Raw genomic sequence first — 26,380 nt, 5'->3', positions numbered from 1 at the left:
ACAGCCTCCGACCAGCTGCCATGGAGAACGGGAGACACCAGGGAGGGGAGACAACTGGTCTTCAGTGTGAAAGGTCCCTCCTGTGCTTGACCACACCCCTGAAGAAGCTGAGCCCTAAAATTGGTGCAACATCAATGGATGGCAGGTTCAACCAAGATCACAATATGAAGTGCACAGAATAAAAAGACTTCAAATAATGATGGAGCAAGAAAAAGGAACTGGGAAAATATTTGGACAGTGATGATTGAGTCATAAAAAGCTAAAAAAAAAAGGTCAAACATGAGGAAATCTGCAGATGCTGGAAATCCAAACAACAACACACACAAAATGCTGGTGGAACACAACAGGCCAGGCAGCATCTATAGAGAGGAGCGCTGTCGACGTTTCGGGCCGAGGCCCTTCGTCAGGAAAAAAGGTGTTATGAATTCAGATTTCTAGGCTGAACTTTGTTGCTCAATGCATTCCTGTTGACTCTGAGACTGCTTTCTTCAGGGAGATAAGGGTCTATTACAGTGTTACAATAAAAATATTGCAGATTACTGTACGTCATCTTTCTCCCAAATATATTGCATTTTTACTGTACTAACATATCATGCAATTTAACTAATAATGACAAAGAATTCTTTGCACTGTGTAAGCACTTCTTAGTGCATTTTTAAATTGCAAAGGATGCCACAATTTTATTAAAGAAAAGCTCCAAACTGTTTTCTTTTATTTATTAAAATGAAACTAACAAAATGGTAATATGGCTATGCACAGCAATCTGCCTCTCATTTTTCTTTAAAAAGATAAGCCGGGTTAGTCCTATGGGAAATAAGAGCCAGATTACATGTTGGTCTCTGCTCTACTTCATCCCATCTATCCATTTGCTGTGCTTCGCTCAGCATCAATGTTATCCTTTGCGACATTACAATGGCTCTTCATAAAACAAAAACCAAAGCTTCAAGTAAAGATTTATTGAAGCTACCTGCTGATTCAGTTAGATTTTTTGATGCAATGTAGATGATGGAGCATTAAAGAAAGAAATAATGTGGAGAAGTATGGTGACTGTGCATAAAACTGCAGGTGGTAGTGAGGAGGTTGGGAAGCGATGGGGAGAAAGGATGCACGTGAAAGTAAAGACATTGCAAATGAAATTAACTTAACAGCCAAGCATTGCATTCTGCCAGTGCTTACCTTCAGCATCATCTTCAGGGCAGTATTCTCATCAGAGAAGTTGTGCAAGAAGAGAGTTTCAAGGATTTGCTTGATGTAATGTAGAGAGTGGCAGAGGCAAGCCAAGCTTAATGGTGAGGCAGAGGGAAACAAAATACAGAACGATCATTCGGAAAGAGTTCTGTGAATAGTGTATTTATCATTCTTAATTCAGGAATGAAATCCAAATTGTATTTTATTGAGTCATAATGCCCATCTGTTTAACCCAGTTTTTTTCATGTTTATTTTACATCACTGAAATCTGGACGGTAACTTTAATTCCAAAACTTTCCTTGAGTCGGCTGGTTTACAGATTCTACAGGAACATAACCACCCCCATCCCCCCACAACCAGAGTCAGAGGCATGTGGAATACCAATAGCAAAGTAATCTCCCAAGGAAAGTAAGAGATCTTTATACATCATGAAACATGCTTTCAAACTCTGGAATATAATCTAATCATCATTTTCAAATGTACGTTTTCCAACACAGATTATAACAAACACATCTGCCTAATTGGAGCATAACTTGAACTTGGATTGTGGTCCTGCTAATGAGTCAAACACCTAAAATATCATGCAAGAGAGTTGCCATCCAGAGAAACCAGAGCAGTTCCTCCAACATATGGATTGATGCTGGGTGGACAAGATATTTTCTGATGGATTTGGGAATGGCCCTTTGCTCTACGAGTTAATGAGAGCCTCACATCAATTGCAGCCAACACAGGGGGATAGGGCCAGGTTGTTGTGTATTTAATATTTCAGTAATATTTGAGCAATGTTGCAAATATATTGTTTGATTAAGAATACTTTGTTTGTACGAAGTACGTGAATGGCATATGTCATGGTGCCACCACCTCATACATGTTCACCTCACTAAAGTAAAACAAATTCAACACACTTATCAGTGGGATCCTATGTTTTTCTTTTGATTAATGTCTAGAGTTACAAAACATAACATAGGTGTGTTGCAGCAATCAGGTTATTATCTGGTCTATGCTGCTGAGAGCCATGGAACGATGAGCTTTATTTGTTTTTAACATGGACACTTCTTCAATGTTGTTCTACATGGGAAGAGTGGAAGGTATGGAACGTTTCTTTTGAATATAATAGCTTCAGATAGATAATTTCAAAGTTCAAAGTAAATTTTATTATATAAGTGCATGCATGTCACCAGATACAACCCTAAGGTTCATTTTCCTGCGGGCATACTCAGCAAATCTACAGAATAGTAACTATAACAGGATCAATGAAAGATCAACTAGGGTGCAGAAGACAACAAACTCTGCAAATGCAAGTGTAGTTAATTAGTAATAAGCGACAAGGACATGAGATAACAAGATAAGTCCTTAAAGCAAGATCATTGGTTGTGGGCAAGTGAGTATAGTTATCCCCTTTGTTCAAGAGCCTGATGGTTGTGGGGTAGTAACTGTTCTTGAACCTGCAGTATTCAATCTATCATTCATAGTCAGAACTTAATCATTTTGGCATTTTTAGTCTTTTTCTAACTCTTGGTTAAAGCAGTTTGCACTGTAATCTGCTGAAAGCAATGACTTTTAACAATATTCAGTTATCCCCCACTTCCCACATTTACACTGAGATCACACTCTATGCAACTTCGTTGTCCACTCATCCCTTTTTACTGATCACCCTTCTGGCACTTACCCCTGCAAGCAGGACATCTGCCCCTGTGACTCCTGCCTCACCGCCATTCAGAGCTCCAAACACCCCTGGCAGATGAAGCAACACTTCACCTGTGAATCTGACGGGGGCATTTACTGTATCCAGTGCTTCCAGTGCAGTCTCCCATACATCAGTGATTTGTTAAGCTCTGTCCACCGCAAAAGACAGGATCACCAGGTGGCCAACTACTTAATCCGACTTCCCTTTCCCATTCTGACTTGTGTTCACAGCCTTATCAACTGCCATGACGAGGCCAAACTTAGGTTGAAAGGGTAGCACCTCATATTCTCTGGGGTAGTTTCCAACATGACAGCATAAACATTGATTTCTCCCTCCTCAATTTCTTTCTTTTTCCATTCCTCATTCTGCCTCTCCTCTTACACCTTCTATTCCCCTCACCTTCCCATCACTTCTCCCTGATGCTCTTTCTCCTTCCCTTTCTCCCATTGTCCACTCTTCTCTCCTATCAGATTATTTCTTCTTCAGCCTTTTACCTCTTTCACCTGTCACCTCTCAGCTCTTAATTTAACTTCATAACCCCCTCCCCACTCAACTACCTTTCCCCTCATCAGGTTTCACCTATCACTTGCCAACTTGTTCTCCTTCTCCTTCCCCATCTTCTTATTCTGGCTTCTCCCCTCTTCCTTCCAATTGTGCTGAAGTGTCTTGTCCCAAAACGTTGACTATCAATCTTTTCCATAAACGTTGCCTGACCTGCTGGGTTCCTGCAGCATTTTTTGTTTGTTGTTCAGTTATCTCAAGCCAGTTTAATTCATATGACTTCATACAGACCCAAGAAGAGCCCAGGGAAGGAACCAGGCATGTAGCTTGACCCCATAATGCAAAACACCAGTTGAAACACAGTGAATGATTCAAATCCCGCTGAACCAAGAGCGGCCATTTCCCTTACTTAGACAATATTTCCACTTTCCAACCTGTTCCTCTCTGACAACAATTTCAAAGACCGAAGTTTAATTTAATTTCTGATAAATCCTACAATAAAAATCATACCAGTACACAAAAACTACTTCCAGCACATACAGAGAAATTACACATAAAACACTTTACTTACTGACTTGTGAGTTTGATAATTGAACAGTGACTAACTATAGATCTTCCGAAACAGATAAGCCCAATATTGGCATAACATCCTTATTTCCGGGATGCTTTCAGGAAATAATTTTTTATGCCTATATTTGGTTATACGGAAGTGTCTAAAATTTCTTTACAGTACAGGGGACCATTTTGCCCCAGAATCAATGCCAGCTCACAGAGCAATCCCATGAATCTCATTCCCCCACCTTCTAAATGGCTCTCCTCACATTTCCATCAGCATCCCATGGACTTTAATGGACACCAACACCAAGGTAGTTTATAGCAACCAATTAAGCAATCAGGCTGTGCAACCATTCAGACAGATAGTGTCTAGGATTTAAGTTATTCAGGATACAGTGAGCAATGATTGGAAAAGTGTTTTGTTGCAGTCTATTGGAACATACTGTACTTCTGCCCAGTTTTAAGCATTAACACCTTTGTTTAAGCATCTCATTTTTGTGGCTCCTACATTTCATATGAAATATTTCTTTCTTTCTTATTGTACATCCAGAGCAGTGGGAATGACAGTCAGAATCATGGAGTGCTCCTCTTGCAGGATGTGGCAAGACAAGTATCCCTGATGATTATACCTGCAAGAAGTTTATCCATGATGCACCATCAATAACTCTCAGAGACATGAGACGAGATATAGGCTTTTATTGGGTGGAAGAAAGAACAAGCAGCAAGTGACCACCACACAACATCCTGGAGACTGAGGAAGGGGCTGTGCCTCCAATTGCCTTTATACTAGGGTCTGTGGGAGGAGCCACAGGAGCAGTCAGTGGTGGGGGGGGGTGGCATGTCCAGACAGGTATGTGTAATTCACCACAATCCAACTGCAGTTTCTTACAGGTCATGTTAGGGAATTGCAGCTGGAGTTGGATCAATTCCGTATTATTCAGGAGACTGAGGGTTGATTGACAGGAGATAAGGAGAGATAGTAATATCTCAGGTGCAGGACACAGGTAACTGGGTGACCATCAGGAAAGGGAAAGGGGACAGCCAGCCAGTGCAGGGTACACCTATGTTTGATCTACTCAATACAGGTATATTCCTGAACACTATTGGGGCAAGGGGGATATGACTATTGGGGGGAGAGAGGAAAGCCACAGCTTTCAGGTCACTGGGCCTGAGTTTGGCTTTGTCACTCTGAAGGGAAGGGGGATGAAGAGGCAAGCAGCAGTGAGAAAGAACCCTTTGGTTATGGCAACAGGTCTCATCTATGCATGGAGCTGATAGAGATGGGGGAGATCTTAGATGGATTTTTTTTTAAAATCTGTATTTATTCTGGCGGTAAAACGATAGGGAAGTCATGGATTATATACAGATTACAGAAGAGGAAGTACTCCCTATCTTGAGGAAAATGATTGTGCAAAAAATCATCAGGGCCTGACAAAATTCTCCGTCAGACCTTGTGGAAAGTTAGTGTAGAAGGTGCAGTGGGCCTGAAAGACATCTTTAAGATGACCTTATCCAAGGTGAGGTGCCAGAGGGCTAAGGATGGCAAATGTTAATTTTTGTACAAGAAAGGCTCTAACAATGAGCTGGAAACTTAAAAGATGGTGAGCCTGACATTAGTAGTGGGTAAATTATTGGAAGATATTCTACGGAACAGGATGTTTAAGTATTTGGACAGGTGATGCCCAATTAGATATATACAACATGGTTTTGAGCGTGGTTGCTTATGTCTTACCAATCTTATGAGTTGCATTCTTTAGAGTGCCCAAGACTGAGGGGAATTCTGATAACTGGTTTATAAGGTTATAAGGCATAGAGCAGACAGCCATTTTTTATTACAATTGTAATGTCTTTAAGGTGAGATGGGATGAGTTCAAAGGAAATGTGCAGGGCAAGTTTCTTTTGCACAGAGACTGATGGCTGTCTAGAATATTCTGCCTGGGGTGATGGGGAAGGCATTCAAGAGGCTGTTGGATAGCTATTTGAAAGTCCAGGAAATGGACGGATACAGACACTGTGGATGAAAGACTCCCATCATCCAGGCCATGCCAACTTCTATCTGTTGTCATCAGAAGGAATTACAGGAGACTTAAATCCCACACCAACAGGTTAGGGAAAAGTTATTACTCTTCAACCAACAGACTGTTGAACCAGCATGGATAACATCACTCATCTCAACATCAGACTGCTTCCACAACCAATGGACTTGCTTTCAAGGTATTTACAACCTGTGTTCTCAATGTTAGTTATTACATACTTTTTATCATTGTCATTATTTTTTTCACTTGCAGTTTGTCTCCTTTTGTATATTGGTTGTCCAACTTTACTCGTGTGTATTTTTTTATTCATTCTAGTGTACTTTTTTGTTCTGTGAATTCCTGTAAGAAAATGACTGTCAGGATAGTATATAGTGACATACAGTATACATACTCTGATAATAAATGTAATTTGTACTTTGAACTTTTGATTATGTAAGCAGAAGGGACTAGTTTAGTTATTCATTTGTTTATCAATTTAATGAGTCCAGCATAACGTTGTTGGCTGAAGAGCCTCTTCCTGTGCTGTACTCTTCTATGTTAGTGTAACCACATAGTCGTCAAGAAGAGCCAGGAATGCCTCTGCACCACCAGATCTTCAGGTGACACAAACACCTCTGTGACCAGTCCTCTGCACCACCAGATCTTCAGGTGGCACACACACCTCTGTGACCAGTCCTCTGCACCACCAGTTCTTCAGGTGGCACACACACCTCTGTGACCAGTCCTCTGCACCACCAGTTCTTCAGGTGGCACACACACCTCTGTGACCAGTCCTCTGCACCACCAGATCTTCAGGTGGCACAAACACCTCTGTGACCAGTCCTCTGCACCACCAGATCTTCAGGTGGCACACACACCTCTGTGACCAGCCCTCTGCACCACCAGATCTTCAGGTGGCACAAACACCTCTGTGACCAGTCCTCTGCACCACCAGATCTTCAGGTGGCGCACACACCTCTGTGACCAGTCCTCTGCACCACTTAGATCTTCAGGTGGCACAAACACCTCTGTGACCAGTCCTCTGCACCACCAGATCTTCAGGTGGCACACACACCTCTGTGACCAGCCCTCTGCACCACCAGATCTTCAGGTGGCGCACACACTTCTGTGCCCAGCCCTCTGCACCACCAGTTCTTCAGGTGGCACAAACACCTCTGTGACCAGTCCTCTGCACCACCAGATCTTCAGGTGGCACACACACCTCTGTGACCAGCCCTCTGCACCACCAGATCTTCAGGTGGCACAAACACCTCTGTGACCAGTCCTCTGCACCACCAGATCTTCAGGTGGCGCACACACCTCTGTGACCAGCCCTCTGCACCACCAGATCTTCAGGTGGTGCACACACCTCTGTGACCAGCCCTCTGCACCACCAGATCTTCAGGTGGCACACACACCTCTGTGACCAGCCCTCTGCACCACCAGATCTTCAGGTGGCACAAACACCTCTGTGACCAGCCCTCTGCACCACCAGATCTTCAGGTGGCACACACACCTCTGTGACCAGCCCTCTGCACCACCAGATCTTCAGGTGGCACAAACACCTCTGTGACCAGCCCTCTGCACCACCAGATCTTCAGGTGGCACACACACTTCTGTGACCAGTCCTCTGCACCACCAGATCTTCAGGTGGCGCACACACCTCTGTGACCAGCCCTCTGCACCACCAGATCTTCAGGTGGCACACACACTTCTGTGACCAGTCCTCTGCACCACCAGATCTTCAGGTGGCACACACACCTCTGTGACCAGCCCTCTGCACCACCAGATCTTCAGGTGGCACACACACCTCTGTGACCAGCCCTCTGCACCACCAGATCTTCAGGTGGCGCACACACCTCTGTGACCAGCCCTCTGCACCACCAGATCTTCAGGTGGCGCACACACCTCTGTGACCAGTCCTCTGCACCACCAGATCTTCAGGTGGCACACACACCTCTGTGACCAGCCCTCTGCACCACCAGATCTTCAGGTGGCACACACACTTCTGTGACCAGTCCTCTGCACCACCAGATCTTCAGGTGGTGCACACACCTCTGTGACCAGCCCTCTGCACCACCAGATCTTCAGGTGGCACACACACCCCTGTGACCAGCCCTCTGCACCACCAGATCTTCAGGTGGCACAAACACCTCTGTGACCAGTCCTCTGCACCACCAGATCTTCAGGTGGCACAAACACCTCTGTGACCAGCCCTCTGCACCACCAGATCTTCAGGTGGCACAAACACCTCTGTGACCAGTCCTCTGCACCACCAGATCTTCAGGTGGCGCACACACTTCTGTGCCCAGCCCTCTGCACCACTTAGATCTTCATCGCCTACGGACTCATGAGGTTGGTCAACAAATTCCGCTCTTGGCAGGTATGGGTATAACACATTTTCCTGATCGCAGCTCCTTTGCCAAGTTTAAAGGGGTCCATTCAGTTTCAGTCACAGATCATTCAGACACATAGACATCCTCAAGAGCACCTCAACCAACGCTCCTCCTAATCACCAAGACACCTATACGTATTTGAGGGTCCTTTAAAAATAAAGGGCATGCCAGAGATGTATTCACTGCTGTTGAATGAATGTCGGTTTCTTGTATGAGGATAATTCTAATATTTCATTGGGATATTGCAGTGCTGCCTGGCAATATTAACATCAAATCAGAAAAGATTAGTATCACAAACTTTAGTTACTGTATGTCAGCCATGAGCTAATTATAATTAGCTTCAATAAATCATGAAGATAAACAAGCAGTTGAAGGAGTGTTGCAAAACCAACATGCTTTATTTTAGAAAAAAAAACTGTTTATCTGAAACAAAATGTTTTGAGCTCTGACGAAGGATTTCCCATCTGAAACATTCAGGCAGCTTCTGCCAGACATGCTGGGTGTTCCTCAGCATTTTCTGCTTTTATTTTTTTGCTCAGTTGTACTGGTTATGGAGCAAGAAAGAATTTTACTATTGGAACATTACCTGAATCGAATGGGGAAAAAATGGATCAGACCACTATGAAGATTTAGCTAGCAAAATAAGGAGGTAGCTAGGGGGAAAATATGTTGCAGTAATAATCCCCAAAAAAAAAACAGAACATACTCAAATATTGTGTTTTACGCATTACGGTAAGGGATAAACAAAACGATGTAAGGTAATTAAACCAGGAGATACAAGATAATACAAGTTACACTGAACTGTCCTGGGTGAGCATTCATTACAAACAAATTTTTTGATACACAAGGAACGGACTGAATGAGCCATGGGCTTAAATTTATTTTGAGGGAATGGAGTGTCATTACTGAGATGTAGCTGTGATTAATTTGGAGCTGGGAACAGAATACACCAGGTTATAGAAACTACGGTTAAGATGGGGAGTCTAGTCTGAGGGAAGGAGTAGTCAACGACTTAACATGTAATCATTTCAAAAATAAAAGGGGATATAACAAAACACAGGCAGGCAGTGGGGAATTTGTAGGTAAAATTAACAGGTACAGTTAGCTTTCAGGATGTAGATAGACTTGATTAAAGCTAGGAAGCAGGAGAATGTTTAGATGCAGTGATTGATCAGTAAGACTGTAAGAGATATAGATAGAATATACAGCCGGTGCCTTTTCCCAGAGTGAAAATGGGCATACTGATGCACCACCAATAACTCTCTCTGAGACGTAAAGGCGAGATATTGGCTTTTATTGACTGGAAGAAGGAACAAGAAGTGGCTGACCACCATACTACATCCTGGAGACTGAGAGGCCGGGCTCAGACCTCAATCGCCTTTATACCGGGGTCTGTGGGAGGATCCACAGGAGCAGTCAGCAGGGGGCATGTCCAGACAGGTATATGTAGTTCACCACACATACTTTGAAGGTGATTGCAAGGATGTATGAGGGGGATGTCAGAGGTAGTTTGTTTTTATGGAGGAGAGTGGTAAGTGCTTGGAATGCACTGCTGGGGTGGTGGTAGAGGAGATACAGTTGGGACATTTAAAGAGGCTCTTAAGTAGCAAATGGATGAAAGATAAGTGAAGGGCTATGTGGGACAGAAGGCTTAGATTAGTGGTCACCATCCTTTTTAAACCAAAGATCCCCTACCTCGCCCGTAGTGAAAGGCAAAATTGACTCCAGATCGATTAGTTATACAGATGCGCACCGGGGCAGAAAAGACTGGAAGTAAAACCCCACAACCCGGAAGTAGAAACAATGTATGAACACCGGGGGTCACCACCCTTTTTTTGCACCATGGACAGGTTTAATATTGACAATATTCTTGCGGACCGGCCGACGGGGGGGGGATGGTAGGGGGTGGGGTGTGCGATACTCAAAGTAGGCTCCTTATGTCCAGTCTATTCAGCAATTTATTTTTCGTGGCTCTCAGCACTTGTTTCTGTCCCATTTGCTCACGTTTTATTCACTCAAAAAACTCAACGGGTTTGGCTTTAAGTGCAGGGTGCTTGGACTCAAGTTGCCGAAGCAGTTTTGAGGGCTTCATTGCCTCATTAGATAGCCTCTGGGCTCGAACTGCAGCCTCCCAGCCGCCCGCTGCCAGACACCTTGGCCAGGTGGGGTGAGAGGACAAGGTCAGGGCCAGAGGTTCCTGTACCGGGGCCTCGGCAGTCGCAGTCTGAAGACAGCCGACCGACCGAGCGAGGAGGAGTGCAACAGGACGCGCGCCTGCCCCCCCTTGTAGGATCTATCGGCCGACAGAAGTTTGTTTCAGTAGTTCGCAGCGAGGTAGCTGCTCTGATACTTAAGAATTAGGTCATCTGCACCCGAATTAGGTCATTTGCGGATATTTGAGCACTGGGTTCCCCACAAACATTCGGTGTGGTAAACAGGTTTAGAGGCAGCACCCATCTGTCCATGCTTCAGGCTATCAGCAATGGCACTTCCCACCGGCCGTGCAAGGCCAACCACTGACTCCTGGCGCGAGGGTATCACTGCGTTTAGGTGACTGATGACCTTGCGTGGGTTCAAGTTCAACAATGGGCGTGACAGAGAGTGAGGAAAGGTGCAGCTGACTCATATCGCTTCCTCACGGCCCAGTTGTTAGGGACCAGCGTGTGGCGGGGGAGCTACACGCGTGCGCACTGGGCAGAAAGAACCGAACTAAAACCCCGCGACCCGGAAACAATCTCTCAACAGTATTTGTGTATTTATTTTTCTTTTTTTTCGGGATCTACTGGAAAAGTCTCAAAGATCTACCAGTCAATCGTGATCGACGGGTTGGCGACCACTAGCTTAGATTAATCTTGGAAGAGTGTGTTCTTTTTTTTATGTTCTATGTTGTGAAGGCTGGGTTACTTAAATGAAATAATTCACTACAAATTATGCTAAGTCTATAAGGCCACAAGGCATAATTAGGTCATTTGGCCCATCAAACAATCACCTATCTCATTTCAGAAATGTGGTGAATTTGTTTGCTTTGTAGCTTTCTGCAACTTTATGTCTTAGAACTTAGGGATATGGTCACAGAGTGGCACATGAAGGTGAGAAAGAGAGAAAATTCTTCATTCAAGAAGTTGTTGAATCTTCATGTCTCCATATCAGGACTCTCCATGCAATCACTCACAAAGGATATATAAGAAAGAGGGCAACAGAAGTTTGGACATTAAGGAAATCAAAGGAACTGGGAAAAAAACAGGAATGTGATGTGAGGTAGCCATGATTTATTGAATAGAAAAAGAAGATGTAAATCTGTGTGTGGCATAAAAGATCAATGCAAAAACTTCATAGGGAAAGGTGGGTGGCCGAGAGTGGTGACAACCGATAAATGTGATAATGTCAATGAAAATTGGGAAATGAGGAATAATATTTTTGTATGAGCAATTATGGTAGAGGAAAAGGATTAAAAAAGAACAAGATAGATATCCCAAGGAAACAGTTCTGCATTTACAGAAGTTAGTGAACACAGAGGTTAATGAAACAAAGTGTCTGAAAGGAATCAAATTTTGGCACCAAATCCCAACACTTTAACAGCCCGAATGTCTCTATGTCAGGATTCCATGGGAAGTAAGTAATGCCCTACAATTTTATAAAGTTAACTTGATTTGCGAACTGTTCATTTACAATGGAAATTGGAAAACTGCACATGTCACTATGTGATTTGAGAAAGATGAGAGGGGGAAACCAGGGAATTGCAGACCAGATGGCCTAACATCTGTTGCTGAGAAATGACTAAAGTTTATAATTAAAGATAATGTGGCTGAACACCTTGAACATTTTCAGCAGACCGCAGCCAGCCAGTGTAGATTCATGGAGCATAAGTCACTTCCGATGAGCTGATTAAATTCTTCAATGAGGCGCTGAGCATGATAGACAATTGAATGAATAATGCTGCAGTATAACAATAGATAAATGGAATTCGGCTAAGTCCCACAAATGAAACAGTTAGCCAAAATTAAAGTTATTGGAATGGAAGAAAACTTATTGACCTCTTTTTGGAAATTAAATCTGCTGAAGGAGACAGATTAGGAATGATGAGCAAGTAATCAAATCGGCAGGATAAGTGATGTTCTCCAAAGTTCTATGTCGAGGTTGCAACTATTCTTTGCGTTGTAAATGAGTTAGATAATGGGATAGAAAATCACATACCAAAGTTTGTTGATGACACAGTGATAGGTGGTACTTCAAGCATGCGGATTGATTGGTTTAATTGCAAAGTGATAGTAAAGGATTACGTAGCTGCACTTTTACAGATGAAGTTAGCAAGCAGCTGTGCACAGAAAATGCCTGAAGTCTGAAACTCAAAACGCAAATTTATGCTGAATCAATAATTCATTGCCAATCGTTGATTCTAAAGCCAAGACAGATAGATTGTTGTCAACCAGGATATTAAGAGAAATGGGGCAAAGTTAAAGAAGTGAACTGATAACACAGATCAGCTATCATCTTAATGAATTGACGACCTAAACTGAAAACTAACTGGTTTTGTGTAGTTTTTTTTCCCCAATGAAAGTAATTAGCTGATTTGTACATCCAGGACCCAATTCCTGGTATTCATTTAATTTATTTAAGAAAAATATAAACAATTTTTGAAGAAAGAAATGATAGGTAGCTATTGGGAGGGATGCTCCCGTACACCATATTATTTGTAATTTGAGGGAACTATTCTCACCAACTTCCCCTTCAAGAAATGAATGAAAGATTCTGCCTTGCAAGAGCATTTGGTACTAGTGCACTGAAGTTTTTATTTTGATTTAGAGACGTAGCATGGTAATGCCCAACGTGCCAGCATCATCCAAATACAGACGTGACCAATTAATCTATTAACCTACACAGCTTTGAGACGTATGAGGAAAGCGGAGCATCAGGAGGAATACCCTGCGGTCATGGGAAGACCATACAAACTCCTTCCAGGAATTAGAACCCATTGAGGTTTTCAATCAAGTTTCTAATCATCCCAGATACCCTGGTTGTAAACTCTTCGGTTGAACAACTGTTCAAGTTTTTGGAAGAATATTGATGCAACAAATAGATTAAAGCAAGGTTACTGACTTAATAAAACAATTCAAAGAATTGACAAAAGGCCCATTAAAATTGATATGATAAAACCCATAGTGACAAGAAAAAGGGAAACATAAATTACTTACTGTACCACAGGTGGGCGACTCCAATAGTTTTTATCCTCTATATCGTACAAATTTGGCAAGCGAAAATAAAACAACAGGTAGATTAAGAGAGGCCCAGTATATTCTGTTAGAAAAACCTGAAGAGGGAGAGAACCTGTTTGAGCTATACTGATATGGTCACAAAAGAGATTGACTTAAATAAGTAACTGAATTAAGGACCCATATTTCCAGGCAAGAAACAATGCAAACCAACAAACCACTGGTTGGACCACACTTAGAGTGTTGTGTGCAGTCCTGATTGCCACTTTATAGCGTAACACCCTGGGAAAGGTTTCACTGCTAATGTAATGGCCTTTCTGTAGAAGCAGTGTTTGGGTTATGGTTAGAGGTAACTGGTGCTTTGGAATGTGAGCCGTCCAATAACGGGAGTGTATTTTTGTGCCATGTGCCTGACGCCGGGGTGATCTGGGTCATTTGTTCAGTGGGAAATGAAGAGAGAAGATGCCAGAGAGGAGGGGTCGTAGCAGTGGGGCTGGGTGTCGACGAAGTCCAAGGAAATCAATGGAGGATCGGCAAAGGGAAACCGTGAGTTCCAACTTATGCACATTAGATTGTTTCATTAAAATGGGCTAAATCATTTAATTGTATATGGAATACTGTGTGTTATTTTGTGGTACTGATTTGTTTCAGGGTAACAAATCATGCAGCATCCACACGAACAGGGTTTTCCGGCCAGTTTACACTGCAATCTCACACGTTTGGTGGCGCCAGAGATTGTCCTCCCTAGACTTAGGCAGCCGACAGTACCTGAGGGTTACAGTAGGATGCATGTGACTGGAGCAGAGAAAGATCACCAGGATGTTGCCTGGGATGGAGGGATTTATTTATAAATTGAATAGGGTGGTATTATTTTCCCTGGAGCAAAGGAATCAATGGGGTGACACTGCTTGTCAATATTAAAAATATAAAATTATGGAAGACCTACACTACAGTGCCAATAAAAAGTATTCAACCCCACCTCCCTGGAATTTTTCATGTTTTATTGTCTTACAACTTTGAATCACAGTGGATTTAATTTGGCATTTTATGCCACAGATCAACAGAAAAAGACTCTTTTGTGTCAAAGTGAAAGCAGATCTCTACAAAGTGATATAAATTAATTACAAATATAAAACACAAAATAATTGATTGCATAAGTATCATAAGCATTCACCCCCTTTAATATGATACACCAAATCATCACTGGTGTAGCCAATTGGTTTCAGAAGTCACATAATTGGTTAAATGGAGATCACCATGTGCAGTCAAGGTGCTTCAACTGACTGTAGTAAAAATACATCTGTATCTGGAAGGTCCAACGGCCGATGAGTCAGTATCTTAGCAAAAAACTACACCTTGAAGACAAAAGAACACTCCAAGCAACTCCAAGAAAAGGTTATTGAAAAGCACCAGTCAGGAAATGGATACAAGAAAATAACCAAGTCACTGAATATTTCTTGGAGTACGGCTTGAGTCACCCGGGACTGTACTTGCAGGAATTCAGAAGAATGAGAGATCTTATAGAAACCTATAAAATTATGTAAGAGATAGATAAGATAGAGGCAGGAAGGTTGTTTCCACTGGTCTATGAGACTAGAACTAGGGGACATAGCCTCAAGATTTGGGGGAGTAGATTTAGGACTGAGATGAGGAGGAACTGCTTTTCCCAGAGAGTGGTGAATCTGTGGAATTCTCTACCTAATGAAGCAGTGGAGGCTACATCAGTTAATGTATTTAAGAGAAGATTGAATAGATTTTTGTGTAGTAGGGAATTTGAGGGGTAAAAGCAGGTAAGTAAAGATGAGATCAGCCATGATCTTATGGAATGGTGGAGCAGGATCGATGGTCCAGATGGCTTACTCTTGCTCATATTTCTCATATTCTAAGTTTTTACACAGAATGACTTATATATGTAATTTTTCTGCCAGAGGAAATGGTAGATTTAGATACAATGTTAACTAAGGCATTAAGACAGAGACTTAAGTGGACACGGCATAGAAGGGTGCAGATCTAATGCAGGCAATGGGATTTAATAGATCAGTAAAATGATGAGGCCAATGGAACCGTTTCTGTGCTGCATGGAAACTTTGCCAGCTTAACAATTGACAAAGTAATTCAGTGGAACAATGAAATCATTCTCCATAACGTGACATATTACTTTATGGTTATCCAAGGCTCCCACCTGGAAGATACTGGTGGATCACTCCTGAATAAATAATCAGGGATTGGATTGTTACTTAGAAAATGGAATATTTAAAGAATTAAAGGTTTAATTGTCTTTTTTTTTGGTGTAAGATGTCACCTTCCATAGACCACAATTTCTGTGTGGGGAGGGATGGGATGTTTTGTGTCTGGAGTCTTTGTGCCTACACATGTTGTACGTAATGAATTTCTGGCAAAGATCCTTGTAGCTCTAATTACTTCGTGACTAATTGCTCCATATTTAGATGGACTTTCAATGAACTCATTTTGAAATTTCTTGATGGGCAATTTTAGAGAAAAAACTGCACCCACACATCAAAACCAGTGACATGAATACAAAATAACACCCAAATGATTTTTTTTTTCTACACACTTTGCCTATATTTCCTTCATAGGTGTTTACTCCAAGAAGATTTACACACAAGAGACAGATTTTGGGATAAATAGGTTGAGTTGGCCTGGTTTAGCTCTGGTTTTTCCAGTTCAGGATTATTTGCTGAATACGTGTCCTCTGCTATTGATTAATTCTTGAAATTTCAACTTTAAAAATTAAGTACTGCATTAATTCTGTTGTAATGCCTGGACAGGTATAGATTATTTTTTAAGGAAGTCCTGTGGTTCTGATTAAATCTGGATTAGCTGTAGCTGGATCATGTTTTAATCTTTTACCTTAGTAGGCTTCTTCACACGATCACCACCAATTCCAGTCAAACATTACACACTTGGGCAAGGTTATGAGGTTATGATCCATTCATCTTAATTAGCTCTGGCTTCCATTCTAACTTCCAGTCATCCCTAACGCATTAGTTGAAATAAAACTGTTTACACTACAGCAGTCCTTACCCAAATCTGCAGATAAACCTCAGTCAAATCCACACTTCTCTGAATTTCAGTGTCCCAGATCAAAGAGGTTCCATAAATAACTAATGTGCCTTAAGTTTGAAATGAATCTAGTTCCCTTCTCTTAACGCTTACTAAAATATTAAAGCCATCTACTACATGAGGCAGAGACACTTGATTGAATACTTTTATTAGGATACTACAAAGTGTAATCAAGCGGCCTGTGTGACAACAGGCCTTTACTTCCAGATTAACTCAATGCCTTCTATTCTTGCTTTGACTGTCAAAGCATGGAGGAACCACCATGGCCCTTGTAACCCTGTGGTTTCAATCGCTGAGGCCAACATAAGAGCATCTTTCAGGAGGTTGAACCTACGGAAAGCACCTGGCCCTGATTATGTATCTGGTTAATACTAAAGACCTGTGCTGATCAACAGGCTGCAGTCATCACTAAGATCTCTAACCTCTCACTTTGGCAGTCTGAGCTACCCACCTGTTTTAAGCAGGCTTCAATTATACCACTGCCTAAGAAGAACATGGTAACCTGCCTCAATGATTATTGTCCAGTAGCGCTTACATCTATAATGTTGAAGTGTTTTGAGAGAAGGTGATGAAAGATACCAACTCCTTTCCTGAGAAGGGACTGGGATCCACTCCAAGTTGCTTACCAGCACAACAGGTCCACACCACCAGTTCTCTGCTCCACTGGCTTCAAATTTATGACTGAATGGCTAAGTATAGCTCCAATGTCATATTCCAGTTTGCTGATAAACTGCCGTTGGCCAAATCAAAAGTGATGACATATGATCATGCAGGAGGGAGAATTAAGATCTGGCTGACTGGTGCCACAACAACAACCTATCACTCAATGTTAGCAAGATGAAACTGCAGATTATTGACTTCAGCAGAAGAAAACCGGAGGTCCTCATTGGAAGATCAGTGGTGGAGAGGGTCAGCAGCTTTAGATTCCTCAGTGTTATCATCTCGGAGGATCTGTCCTGGGCCCAGCATTTTCGGAGAAAGCATGGAAGCTCCTCTGCTTCCTTGGAGGTTTGCAAAGATTCAGAATGACATCTAGAACTTTGGCAAATTTCTGTAGATGGATGGTGGGGAATATAATGACTGGCTGCATTACAACCTGGTATGGAAACACCAATGCATTTGAATGGAAAATCCTACAAAAAGTAGTGGATTTGGCCAAGACCATCACAGGTGATGCCCTCCCCACCACTGAGCATATCTACACTAAGCATTGTTGCAGGAAAGCCGTAGCCATCATCAGGGACGCCCATCACCAAGTCATGCTTTCTTCTTGCTACTGCCATCAGGATGAAGGTACAGAAGCCTCAGTACTCATACCACCAGGTTCAGGAACAGATATTACCCCTTGGCCAACAGGCTCTTGAACCATAGGGGAAAATTTCACTCAACTTAGACCATAAGACAAAGGATCAGAATTAGGACATTCTACCCAACAAATCTGCTCCACTATTCCACCATGGCTGATCCAATATCCAATTCAATTCCATAAACCTGCCTTCTCATCATTTCCTTTGATGCCCTGAATGATCAGGAAACGATCATCTTCCACCTTAAATAAACCCTTGGACTTGGACTCATCCACAGTCCGTGGCAGAGCAATTACTATTTACTACTCTCTGGCTGAAAAAAATCCCCCTTATCTCTGTTCTAAAAGCTTGCCCCTCAATTTTGAGGCTGTGCCCTTTAGTCCTGGATACCCCACCAGAGAAAACATCCTCTCCACATCCACCGTATCTAGTCTTTTCAACATTCCATAGGTTTCAATGAGATTCCCCCTCCCCCAAATTCTTCTAAATTCTGGTGAGTACAGCCCTAAAGCTGCCAAGCGCTCCTCATATATTAACCCCTTCATTCCCGGAATCATCCTCATGAATCTCCTCTGGACTCTTTTCAATGACAACACATCCTTTCTGAGATAATGGGCCCAAAACTGTTGACAATACTTCAAGTGCGTTCTGACTAGTGTCTTATAAAGCTTCGGTATTATCCCCTTGCTTTTATATTCTATTCCCCTTGAAATAAATTCCAACATTGCATTTGCCTTCTTTACCACAGACTCAACCTGTGAATTAACTTTCTGGGTGTTTTGCACCCGGATGTTGCTTGGAGGATATGATCTGATAAGAGAGATCATATAAACTTGGGTTGCTTTCTCTGGAGTGTCAGAAGCTGAGGGGAGACCTGGTGGTACTGTATACTTTATGCAAGTTATAGATTGTCAGAATCTTTTTTCCCATGGTAGATACATCATGCTGGAGGATAGGCTTTTAAAGTGAGAAGATGGTAGATTAAGGAAGATATGAATGTCAAATCTCATTTTTAATGATAACAGATTGAGGCAAATACACTAGTTGGATTTAAGAGGTTGTCAGATATCCTCATAAATATGCAGGGATAGGGGCATATGGATCATGTATAAGCAGAAGGAATACAGTTTAATTTGACAATGTGTTTGGCACAGGCATGGCGGACTGAAGGATCTGTTCTTGTGCTATAGCGTTCTATGTTCAACGTTCTAATTAGAATTGGTGGACCTACTCCTCTGCCACCTCACAGAACAATCACATTCCCTCACTTCCCTTTTCTGTGTTCTCTCAGACATACCCAGCCCCAATTCCCCTGCCATTTACACGAGGAATAATTATTTTAACCTATTGATTTAACATCGTGCACTTGTTTGGAAGGTCGGAGGAAACCGAAGCACCTGGAGCAAAGCCGTAGTGAGAACATACAAACTCCACACAGAAGAGAGAAACGATCAAGCCAGGACTGCCCAAGCTGTAAGACAGCAGTACTATCTGCAGCCATTCACAGCAATTTACATTCTGCAGAACACTGTTTCCTAATGGAAAAATTGTCACAAAAAAAGCACAATTTCCTATCCATAAAATCACAAGGATGCTGCTTGATGGCCTTACTATTTTTAAAATGTCTACCACAGTTTTCGTAATGGTAGTTTCTAGCTATTTTTCCAATGTGTTTGCCCAACAACTTCCTGTCTTTTGTTCATTCCTTTTTCAAAGTAAGATTGTGCATTTCCATGTTCCCTATCCACTGGGAAAATTTGAACTATCAAAGGGAATTTAGAAGACCACAGGCTTTCCATCCATTAACCCCGTCCTCAGTTGTTGAAGAGCGGAAGGTTCAAGCCATGAGGTCTGGAGGATTTGTTTGATATTTGAACCATTTTTCTACATCAGGAGTTGCTAACCTGGGGCCCACGAACCCCTCAGTTAATAGTAGGGGTCCATGGCATAAGAAAAGTTGGGAGCCTTGGTCTACATGAACTATGATGGTAAATATTTTAAATCCCTCTTGTCCCTCAGTTTCCACTCTGTTTTTCACAATTATTAGGTTGTTTTAACATCGTCCTTACTACTGATCAATTTGCTGCTCATTTACTGAGCAACTTCTGCCAATATTAACATTCTATTCAGTTTAGTTACTATTTAATGAAAGAGCTTCCCTTTTATAACAATAATATCATATATCTGCAGAAGTCCTGTATGCTAACTTAGCCCTATTGGATTTTCACAACACCCTTTGATTCACAACACACTTGATTGAGATCACTTCTCCTATAAAGCTAATATTGCCAGAAAAACCACTGTAAGAACTGCAGGTACCCATTCAGAAATCTGCAAATTGGCTGAAGTTTTTAAAGTGTTAAGGAAATGGTGAAAATCTCAGTGAAAGTTCACGACTGTCTTTAGACTGTTGATAACTTGTGGAAACGTTTAATAACAGTTGATAAATCAGTAAAGTTAATATCCCAGGCAGTGCGTTAGATAATGAATGTATGTTGGGCTTAGGGGAGCAAATTTCAGAGAGAAACTGTTTAAATTTGGAGCTCCTCCTACGGCTTCTCAGTTAATGTCACACATAGCAGCAGGGATGGCACATGGCTGAACCTCTAATAAATTCATCTGTGGTCCCAACCAAAACAAATAAATTACAAATCGAAAAGTCTACCAAATCAACAATTGTTGCTCGCTAGTTGAGGACAATGAAGCTGGAATTAGAGTCAGCTATACTGGCAATCCCCTCCTTCATACTTCAAGCTCCACTAACCATGGAGTTTTTCAGTTCGATCCAAGCAGAGATGTATGCTATGTGTATGGGGCGGACAGGCATAGCATTTTGAGGCGATTTCCTTTGGCTCCCCCCAGCTAACCATCTCGAAACGAGCAAGTTTCACAGATGGAGGATGCCAGCAGATGTGATTAAGGAAGACATCAGGGCTTTCAACCAAGGTAGGTCATAAGTATTTAATGTTTGTTCCCACTGCAAAAACCGTAGTAATAAGTAGTGATACTAATTTAGATTCTGTATTTTTACATGTGTTTATTGACTGCCTTGGAGCAGGCAATGATTATGAATCGACCTTCAGCTAGAATTACTTGATTCCTAAATTCTTTTCAATTTTGTGAAGTAAGACAGATGTTAGAGTCTCGGATGGTAGTTGAAAAGTTCTGCTTAAGGAAGAGCAAGAGACATTACCTATTGTCTGAATGAGTCCTGCTGTATGGTTTTCACATCAGTCAGTGGTGAATAAGTTAAAGGAGCTAAAGGAAGAGCAGCAGAACACGTGAACCAGAGCTTCAGAATTAGAGCATGAGGACTCGTCGAACTTGCTTTTGATGTGGGACAAGTACTTCTAACACCAGTTCCAGTTTAATAGTCTGAGAGCACTTTATACACAGCTTCTACACAAGCAGGTGTTTTAAGAGTTCAAAAGGCTTCACCTCTGACAGTCAGACACATGGTTATTCAGACATTACAGAACTAACCCAGGAGACACAAGAGACTACAGATGCTGGAATCTGTGGTGGGGGTTGGGTTTGGAGGAGAAGGAGTTGTCCACATTAGGACTGATACAGGATTCAACCCAAAATATGAACAGTTTTGTTCCCCGCTCTGGATGCTGCTGAAACAGAAGAGCTCATTTAACAGATGATTTGTTGCACTGAAACCCATCCTTCCCTTCAGCCCTGCATGCAACAGGTTTATTTGTGGCATTAAATTCCAAATGCGGAGTCAACGCCAATGTTCCCAGTTGTCTGGTGTTTCTCAAGTGTGTTAACTACAGTAAACTTGGGATATGAGCTGCGACTTATCTCCCCCCCACTTTATCAATTATAGAAAATTAACATTTAAAGTACAGTCAAACATCATCCGACTTCACTTTTGACCATCAAACCTCAACTTGTTCTTTCTCACACTGTTAATATTTGATAAATATGTTCAGACAGGTGTTTGTTTTTTGTTTAAATCAGTGATTGCAAATTTTCACCAGTAAGAGGGACCTTGATGCATATGAAGACAGAATAAAGCAGGCTAAAATATTGGAACTTGTTGAAGTTAAGAAAGGTGGTTTACTGGAACATTTGAAAAACACTAAAATAGATAAATTTTCAGGGACAAATGGATCTACTGTAGATTACTATGTGAAGTGAAATATGAGACTGTTCCATCTTTGTTGATGGCCACAGGAATAGTACCAGAATATTTGAGGGTGGATATTGTTATTGCTTTGTACAAGAAAGGTAATAGGAATACCCCTGGGAATTATAGACCAGCACATTTTACAAAAGCAGTGGGCAAACTATTGGTTAGAAACAGGATTTATGGCATTTGTAGAAGCATTGTCTGATTAGGAATAGTCAGCATGGCTTTGTGAGGGGCAGGTTGTGTCTCACAAACCTGATTGACTTCTTCCAGGAAGTGACACAACAAATTGATGAGTAGAGTGGTGGATGTGGTGTATATGGATTTTAGTAAGGCATTCAACAAGGTTACACCTGATAGGGTCATTCAGATAGTAAGGAGGCATGGCATGCAGGCCAACTTGGCAATGTGGATAAAGAACTAGCTTGTTCACAGAAAGAAGGCAGAGTGTAGCAAAAAAATGAAGCTTACTTTGGTGGAGGTTGGTGACCAGTGGTCTGATCTGCAATTTCTGCTCTTTGTGATTTTTTATAAATGATTTGGATGAGGACGCAAAATAGTGGGTTTGTAAGTTTGCAGATGGTACAAAGATTGGTGGTTTCATGGGTATGGAGAATAGCTGGGCTAAAAAGTGGCAGACGGCATTCGATCTGGTAAAGTATGAAGTGAAACATTTTGGAAGATCAAAATAGAAAGGTAAAAGGCAGGATTCTTAGCAGTGTGGAGGAACAAAGGGATCCTGGTGTCTGCAATTATGGACCCATCAGTATTACAGTGCAAGTTGATTGGGGGGAGGGGGTTATAAAGGTGAATATCATGTTGGCCTTCATTCTTCTGGTGAATGAGTTCAAAAGCCGTGGATGTGGAAGAATTAGAGAGGGTGCAGAGCAGGTTTGTCAGGATGTTGCCTGAAGTTTGAGTGAGCTACGAAATTTCTCTTTGGAGAAAGCAGGATGAGAAATGACTTGAAGGAAGTGTATGAACATGATAAGAGGTGTATTGTAGATAGAGTGACCAGCCAGCACCTTTATCCCCAGGTTGGAAATGGCATACGAGAGGGCATAATTTTAAGATGATTGGAGTAAAGTATAGGGGGAATAGAGAGAGTATTTTGTAGAGAATGTTGTGTATGTGGAGAAAGCTGGCTGACAGAGGCAGATGCGTTAGGGACAATTTAAGAGACTCTTAGGCAGGCATATAGATGAAAGAAAAATGGAGAGCTAGGTGGGAGGAGAGAGCTAGATTAATCTTAGTGTAGGTTAAAAGGTTGGCATGACATTGTGGGCTGAAAGGCCTGTACTATGCTGTAATGTTCTGTCTTCTATTTTCGCTGATCATTGGGAGACCTGATCTAGCAGAATAAATTAGGATCCTAACCTAACAAGTTCATGTATAGCGTGTTCATGTGTGTTCAAGTACAAGTTCATGTTCAAGTACAATTCCTCCCTCACCATTCAACTGTGACACGTACAAACACGCTGGAGGAACTCAGCAGGTCTGGCAGCATCTGTGGAAATGAGCAGTCAACGTTTCGGGCCAAGACCCTTCATAAAAATAGTACGAAGTACGAATAGTAGTAAAAATGCTATTCCCTATTCCCAGTTCCTCTGTCTCCGCCGCATCTGCTCCCAGGATGAGGCTTTCCATTCCAGGACATCACAAATGTCCTCTTCCTTTAAGGATCGTAGTTTCCCTTCTGCCATCATCAATGATGCCCTCACTCACATCTCCTCCATTTCCCGCACTTCGGCCCTCGCCCCATCCTCCCGTCACCACAACAGGGACCGTGTTCCCCTTATCCTCACCTATCACCCCACCAGCCTCTGGATCCAGCATATTATCCTCCGCAACTTCTGCCACCTTCAACAGGACCCCACCACTAAGCTCATCTTTCCCTCTCTACCCCTCTCTGCTTTCTGCAGGGATCGTTCCCTCCACAACTCCCTGGTTCACACATCCCTCCCCACAGATCTCCCACCTGGCACTTATCCCTGCAAGTGTAAGTGCTACACCTGTCCCTACACCTCCTCTCTTACCACCATTCAGGGCCCCACGCAGTCCTTCCAGCTGAGGCAACACTTCACTGTGAGTCTGTTGGGGTTATCTATTGCATCCGGTGCTCCCAGTGTGGCCTCCTTTACATCGGCGAGACCCGACGCAGATTGGAGGACCGCTTCGGCGAGCACTTATGCTCTGTCCGCCACAACAGACAGGATCTCCTGGTTGCCACTCACTTCAACTCTGCTTCACATTCCCATTCGGGTATGTCCATACATGGCCTCCTCTACTGCCATGATGAGGCCAAACTCAGGTTGGAGGAGCAACACCTCATATACCGTCTGGGTAGTCTCCAGCCCCTTGGTATGAACGTCGAATTCTCCAACTTCCAGTAATTCCCTCCCTCTCCCTTTCTCCATCCCACTTTCACTCTGCCTCCTTTTCCAGATGCCTATCACCTCTCTCATGATTCCGCCTTCTTCTACTACCCATAGTGCTTTCCCCTTACATTCCTTCTTCACCTTTCCTGCCTATCCCCTCCTTGCTTCCCCTCCCCCACCCATTGATCTTTCCTCTGATTGGTTTTTCACCTGGCACCTACTAGCCTTCTCCTTCCCACCCTCCCCCCACCTTCTTTATAGGGCCCCTGCCCCCTCCCTCTTCAGTCCTGATGAAGGGTTTCGGTCCGAAATGTTGACTGCTCGTTTCCATGGATGCTGCCCGACCTGCTCAGTTCCTCCAGCTTGTTTGTACATGTTGATTTGACCACAGCATCTGCAGTGTATTTTGTGTTTACTTCACCTGTGAGTTGGCTGGTGTGGTATACTGCGTCCGGTGCTCCCGGTGCGGCCTTTTATATATTGGTGAGACCTGACGCAGACTGGGAGACCGTTTCGCTGAACACCTATGCTCTGTTTGCTCTGAGAAAGCAGAATCTCCCAGTGGCCACACATTTTAATTCCACGTCCCATTCCTATTCTGATATGTCTATCCATGACCTCTTTTACTGTCAAGATGAAGCCCCACTCAGGTTGGAGGAACAACACCTTATTTTCCATCTGGGTAGCCTCCTTCCTGATGGTATGAACATTGATTTCTCTAAATTCTGTTAATGCCCCTCCTCCCCTTCTTACCCATTTCTGATTTATTTATTCCCCCTCTCCTTTTTTTCCTCTCTCTGCCCATCACTCTGCCTATTCTCCATCTCCCTCTGGTGCTCCCCTCCCCCTTTCTTTCTCCCTAGGCCTCCCTGTCCCATGATCCTTTCCCTCCTCCAGCTCTGTATCCCTTTTTCCAATCACCTTTCCAGCTCTTAACTTCACCCCACCCCCTCCTATCTTCTCCTATCAGTTTGGATTTCCCCCTACCCCTCCTAATTTCAAATCTCTTACTATCTTTTCTTTCAGTTAGTCCTGACAAAGGGTCTCGGCCCGAAACGTCGACAGCGCTTCTCCTATAGATGCTGCCTGGCCTGCTGAGTTCACAATCAAGCTTGCCTGGATGTTGAAATACACATTATATCCGAGTTTTTTCTTTGATGAAGTGACAGTTATATCCCTGGATAACTCCTACAAGATGCATTTAGCTGCTCACTTTATCTCCAAATATTAAACAACAACAAACCTGTGTGGTTTCAGAGTTTCAACATTTCAATGGGCACCAGTAAGAACACTCAGTTTGCATGGAATGCCCCATTACTTTGGATTATCTAAGTCTGTTCTGACCAAGTAGAGTTCAGTTCATTATGAATCTCACATCCCATCTCTAAAGCTACATCCAAGGTTAGCTGTCGGTAGATAGGAAATTACTCCCCACAGATATGATTGATGATACCTCGAAAGACCTTCCACAGATGACAAGGACAGGCTGGTGCTGAAAGTAATTCCTGAGCCTGAAGCACAAGGCAGAGAACTTCTGGCCACTTCTGACACTGGGATACTTTTCCCTATTCATCCATTGAAAGTTCAATGATAGAGAAACCTCAGGGAATAATACAAAGCACATTCATTCTATTCTTGAAATCTTTCTCCAGAACATTTGCAGTGCATGAATGAAGGATTGTCAAGGGATACCATGAATAATGAGCTGAAACGAGTATATTCACAGATTGTTCTACATGTTATGGAAGTAGTACATGTACACTTGCAAAAAGTGTGATGCAACATGAGAAGTTCCACAAAGAGAATAATTATGAATGCATAACCCTAAGCTCCAAATATCTGTAGGGCAGATATGATGGGAACTGATCAAAGAATTGTATGGATGGCTGCATATTCTTTACCAGCAAACAAGGACAGC

At 42.6% G+C, this 26,380-nt stretch overlaps 1 protein-coding gene across 1 annotated transcript in view; it reads right to left on the bottom strand.

The window, feature by feature from the left end:
- LOC132397467 (trans-2,3-enoyl-CoA reductase-like) overlaps positions 1–26,380 on the bottom strand; it is a 182,099-nt gene that overhangs the window by 52,418 nt on the left and 103,301 nt on the right. Inside the window, exons 5-6 of the mRNA XM_059976299.1 lie at positions 13,535–13,650; positions 1,177–1,282 (exon numbers count right to left, since the gene is read on the bottom strand). Coding sequence (XP_059832282.1) covers positions 1,177–1,282; positions 13,535–13,650 — 222 coding nt within the window. The remainder of the gene's footprint in view (positions 1–1,176; positions 1,283–13,534; positions 13,651–26,380) is intronic.

This window comes from Hypanus sabinus, chromosome 7 (genome assembly GCF_030144855.1).
Source record: "Hypanus sabinus isolate sHypSab1 chromosome 7, sHypSab1.hap1, whole genome shotgun sequence".
NCBI lineage: Eukaryota > Metazoa > Chordata > Chondrichthyes > Myliobatiformes > Dasyatidae > Hypanus > Hypanus sabinus.
This window is presented reverse-complemented; position numbering and strand designations above follow the sequence as displayed.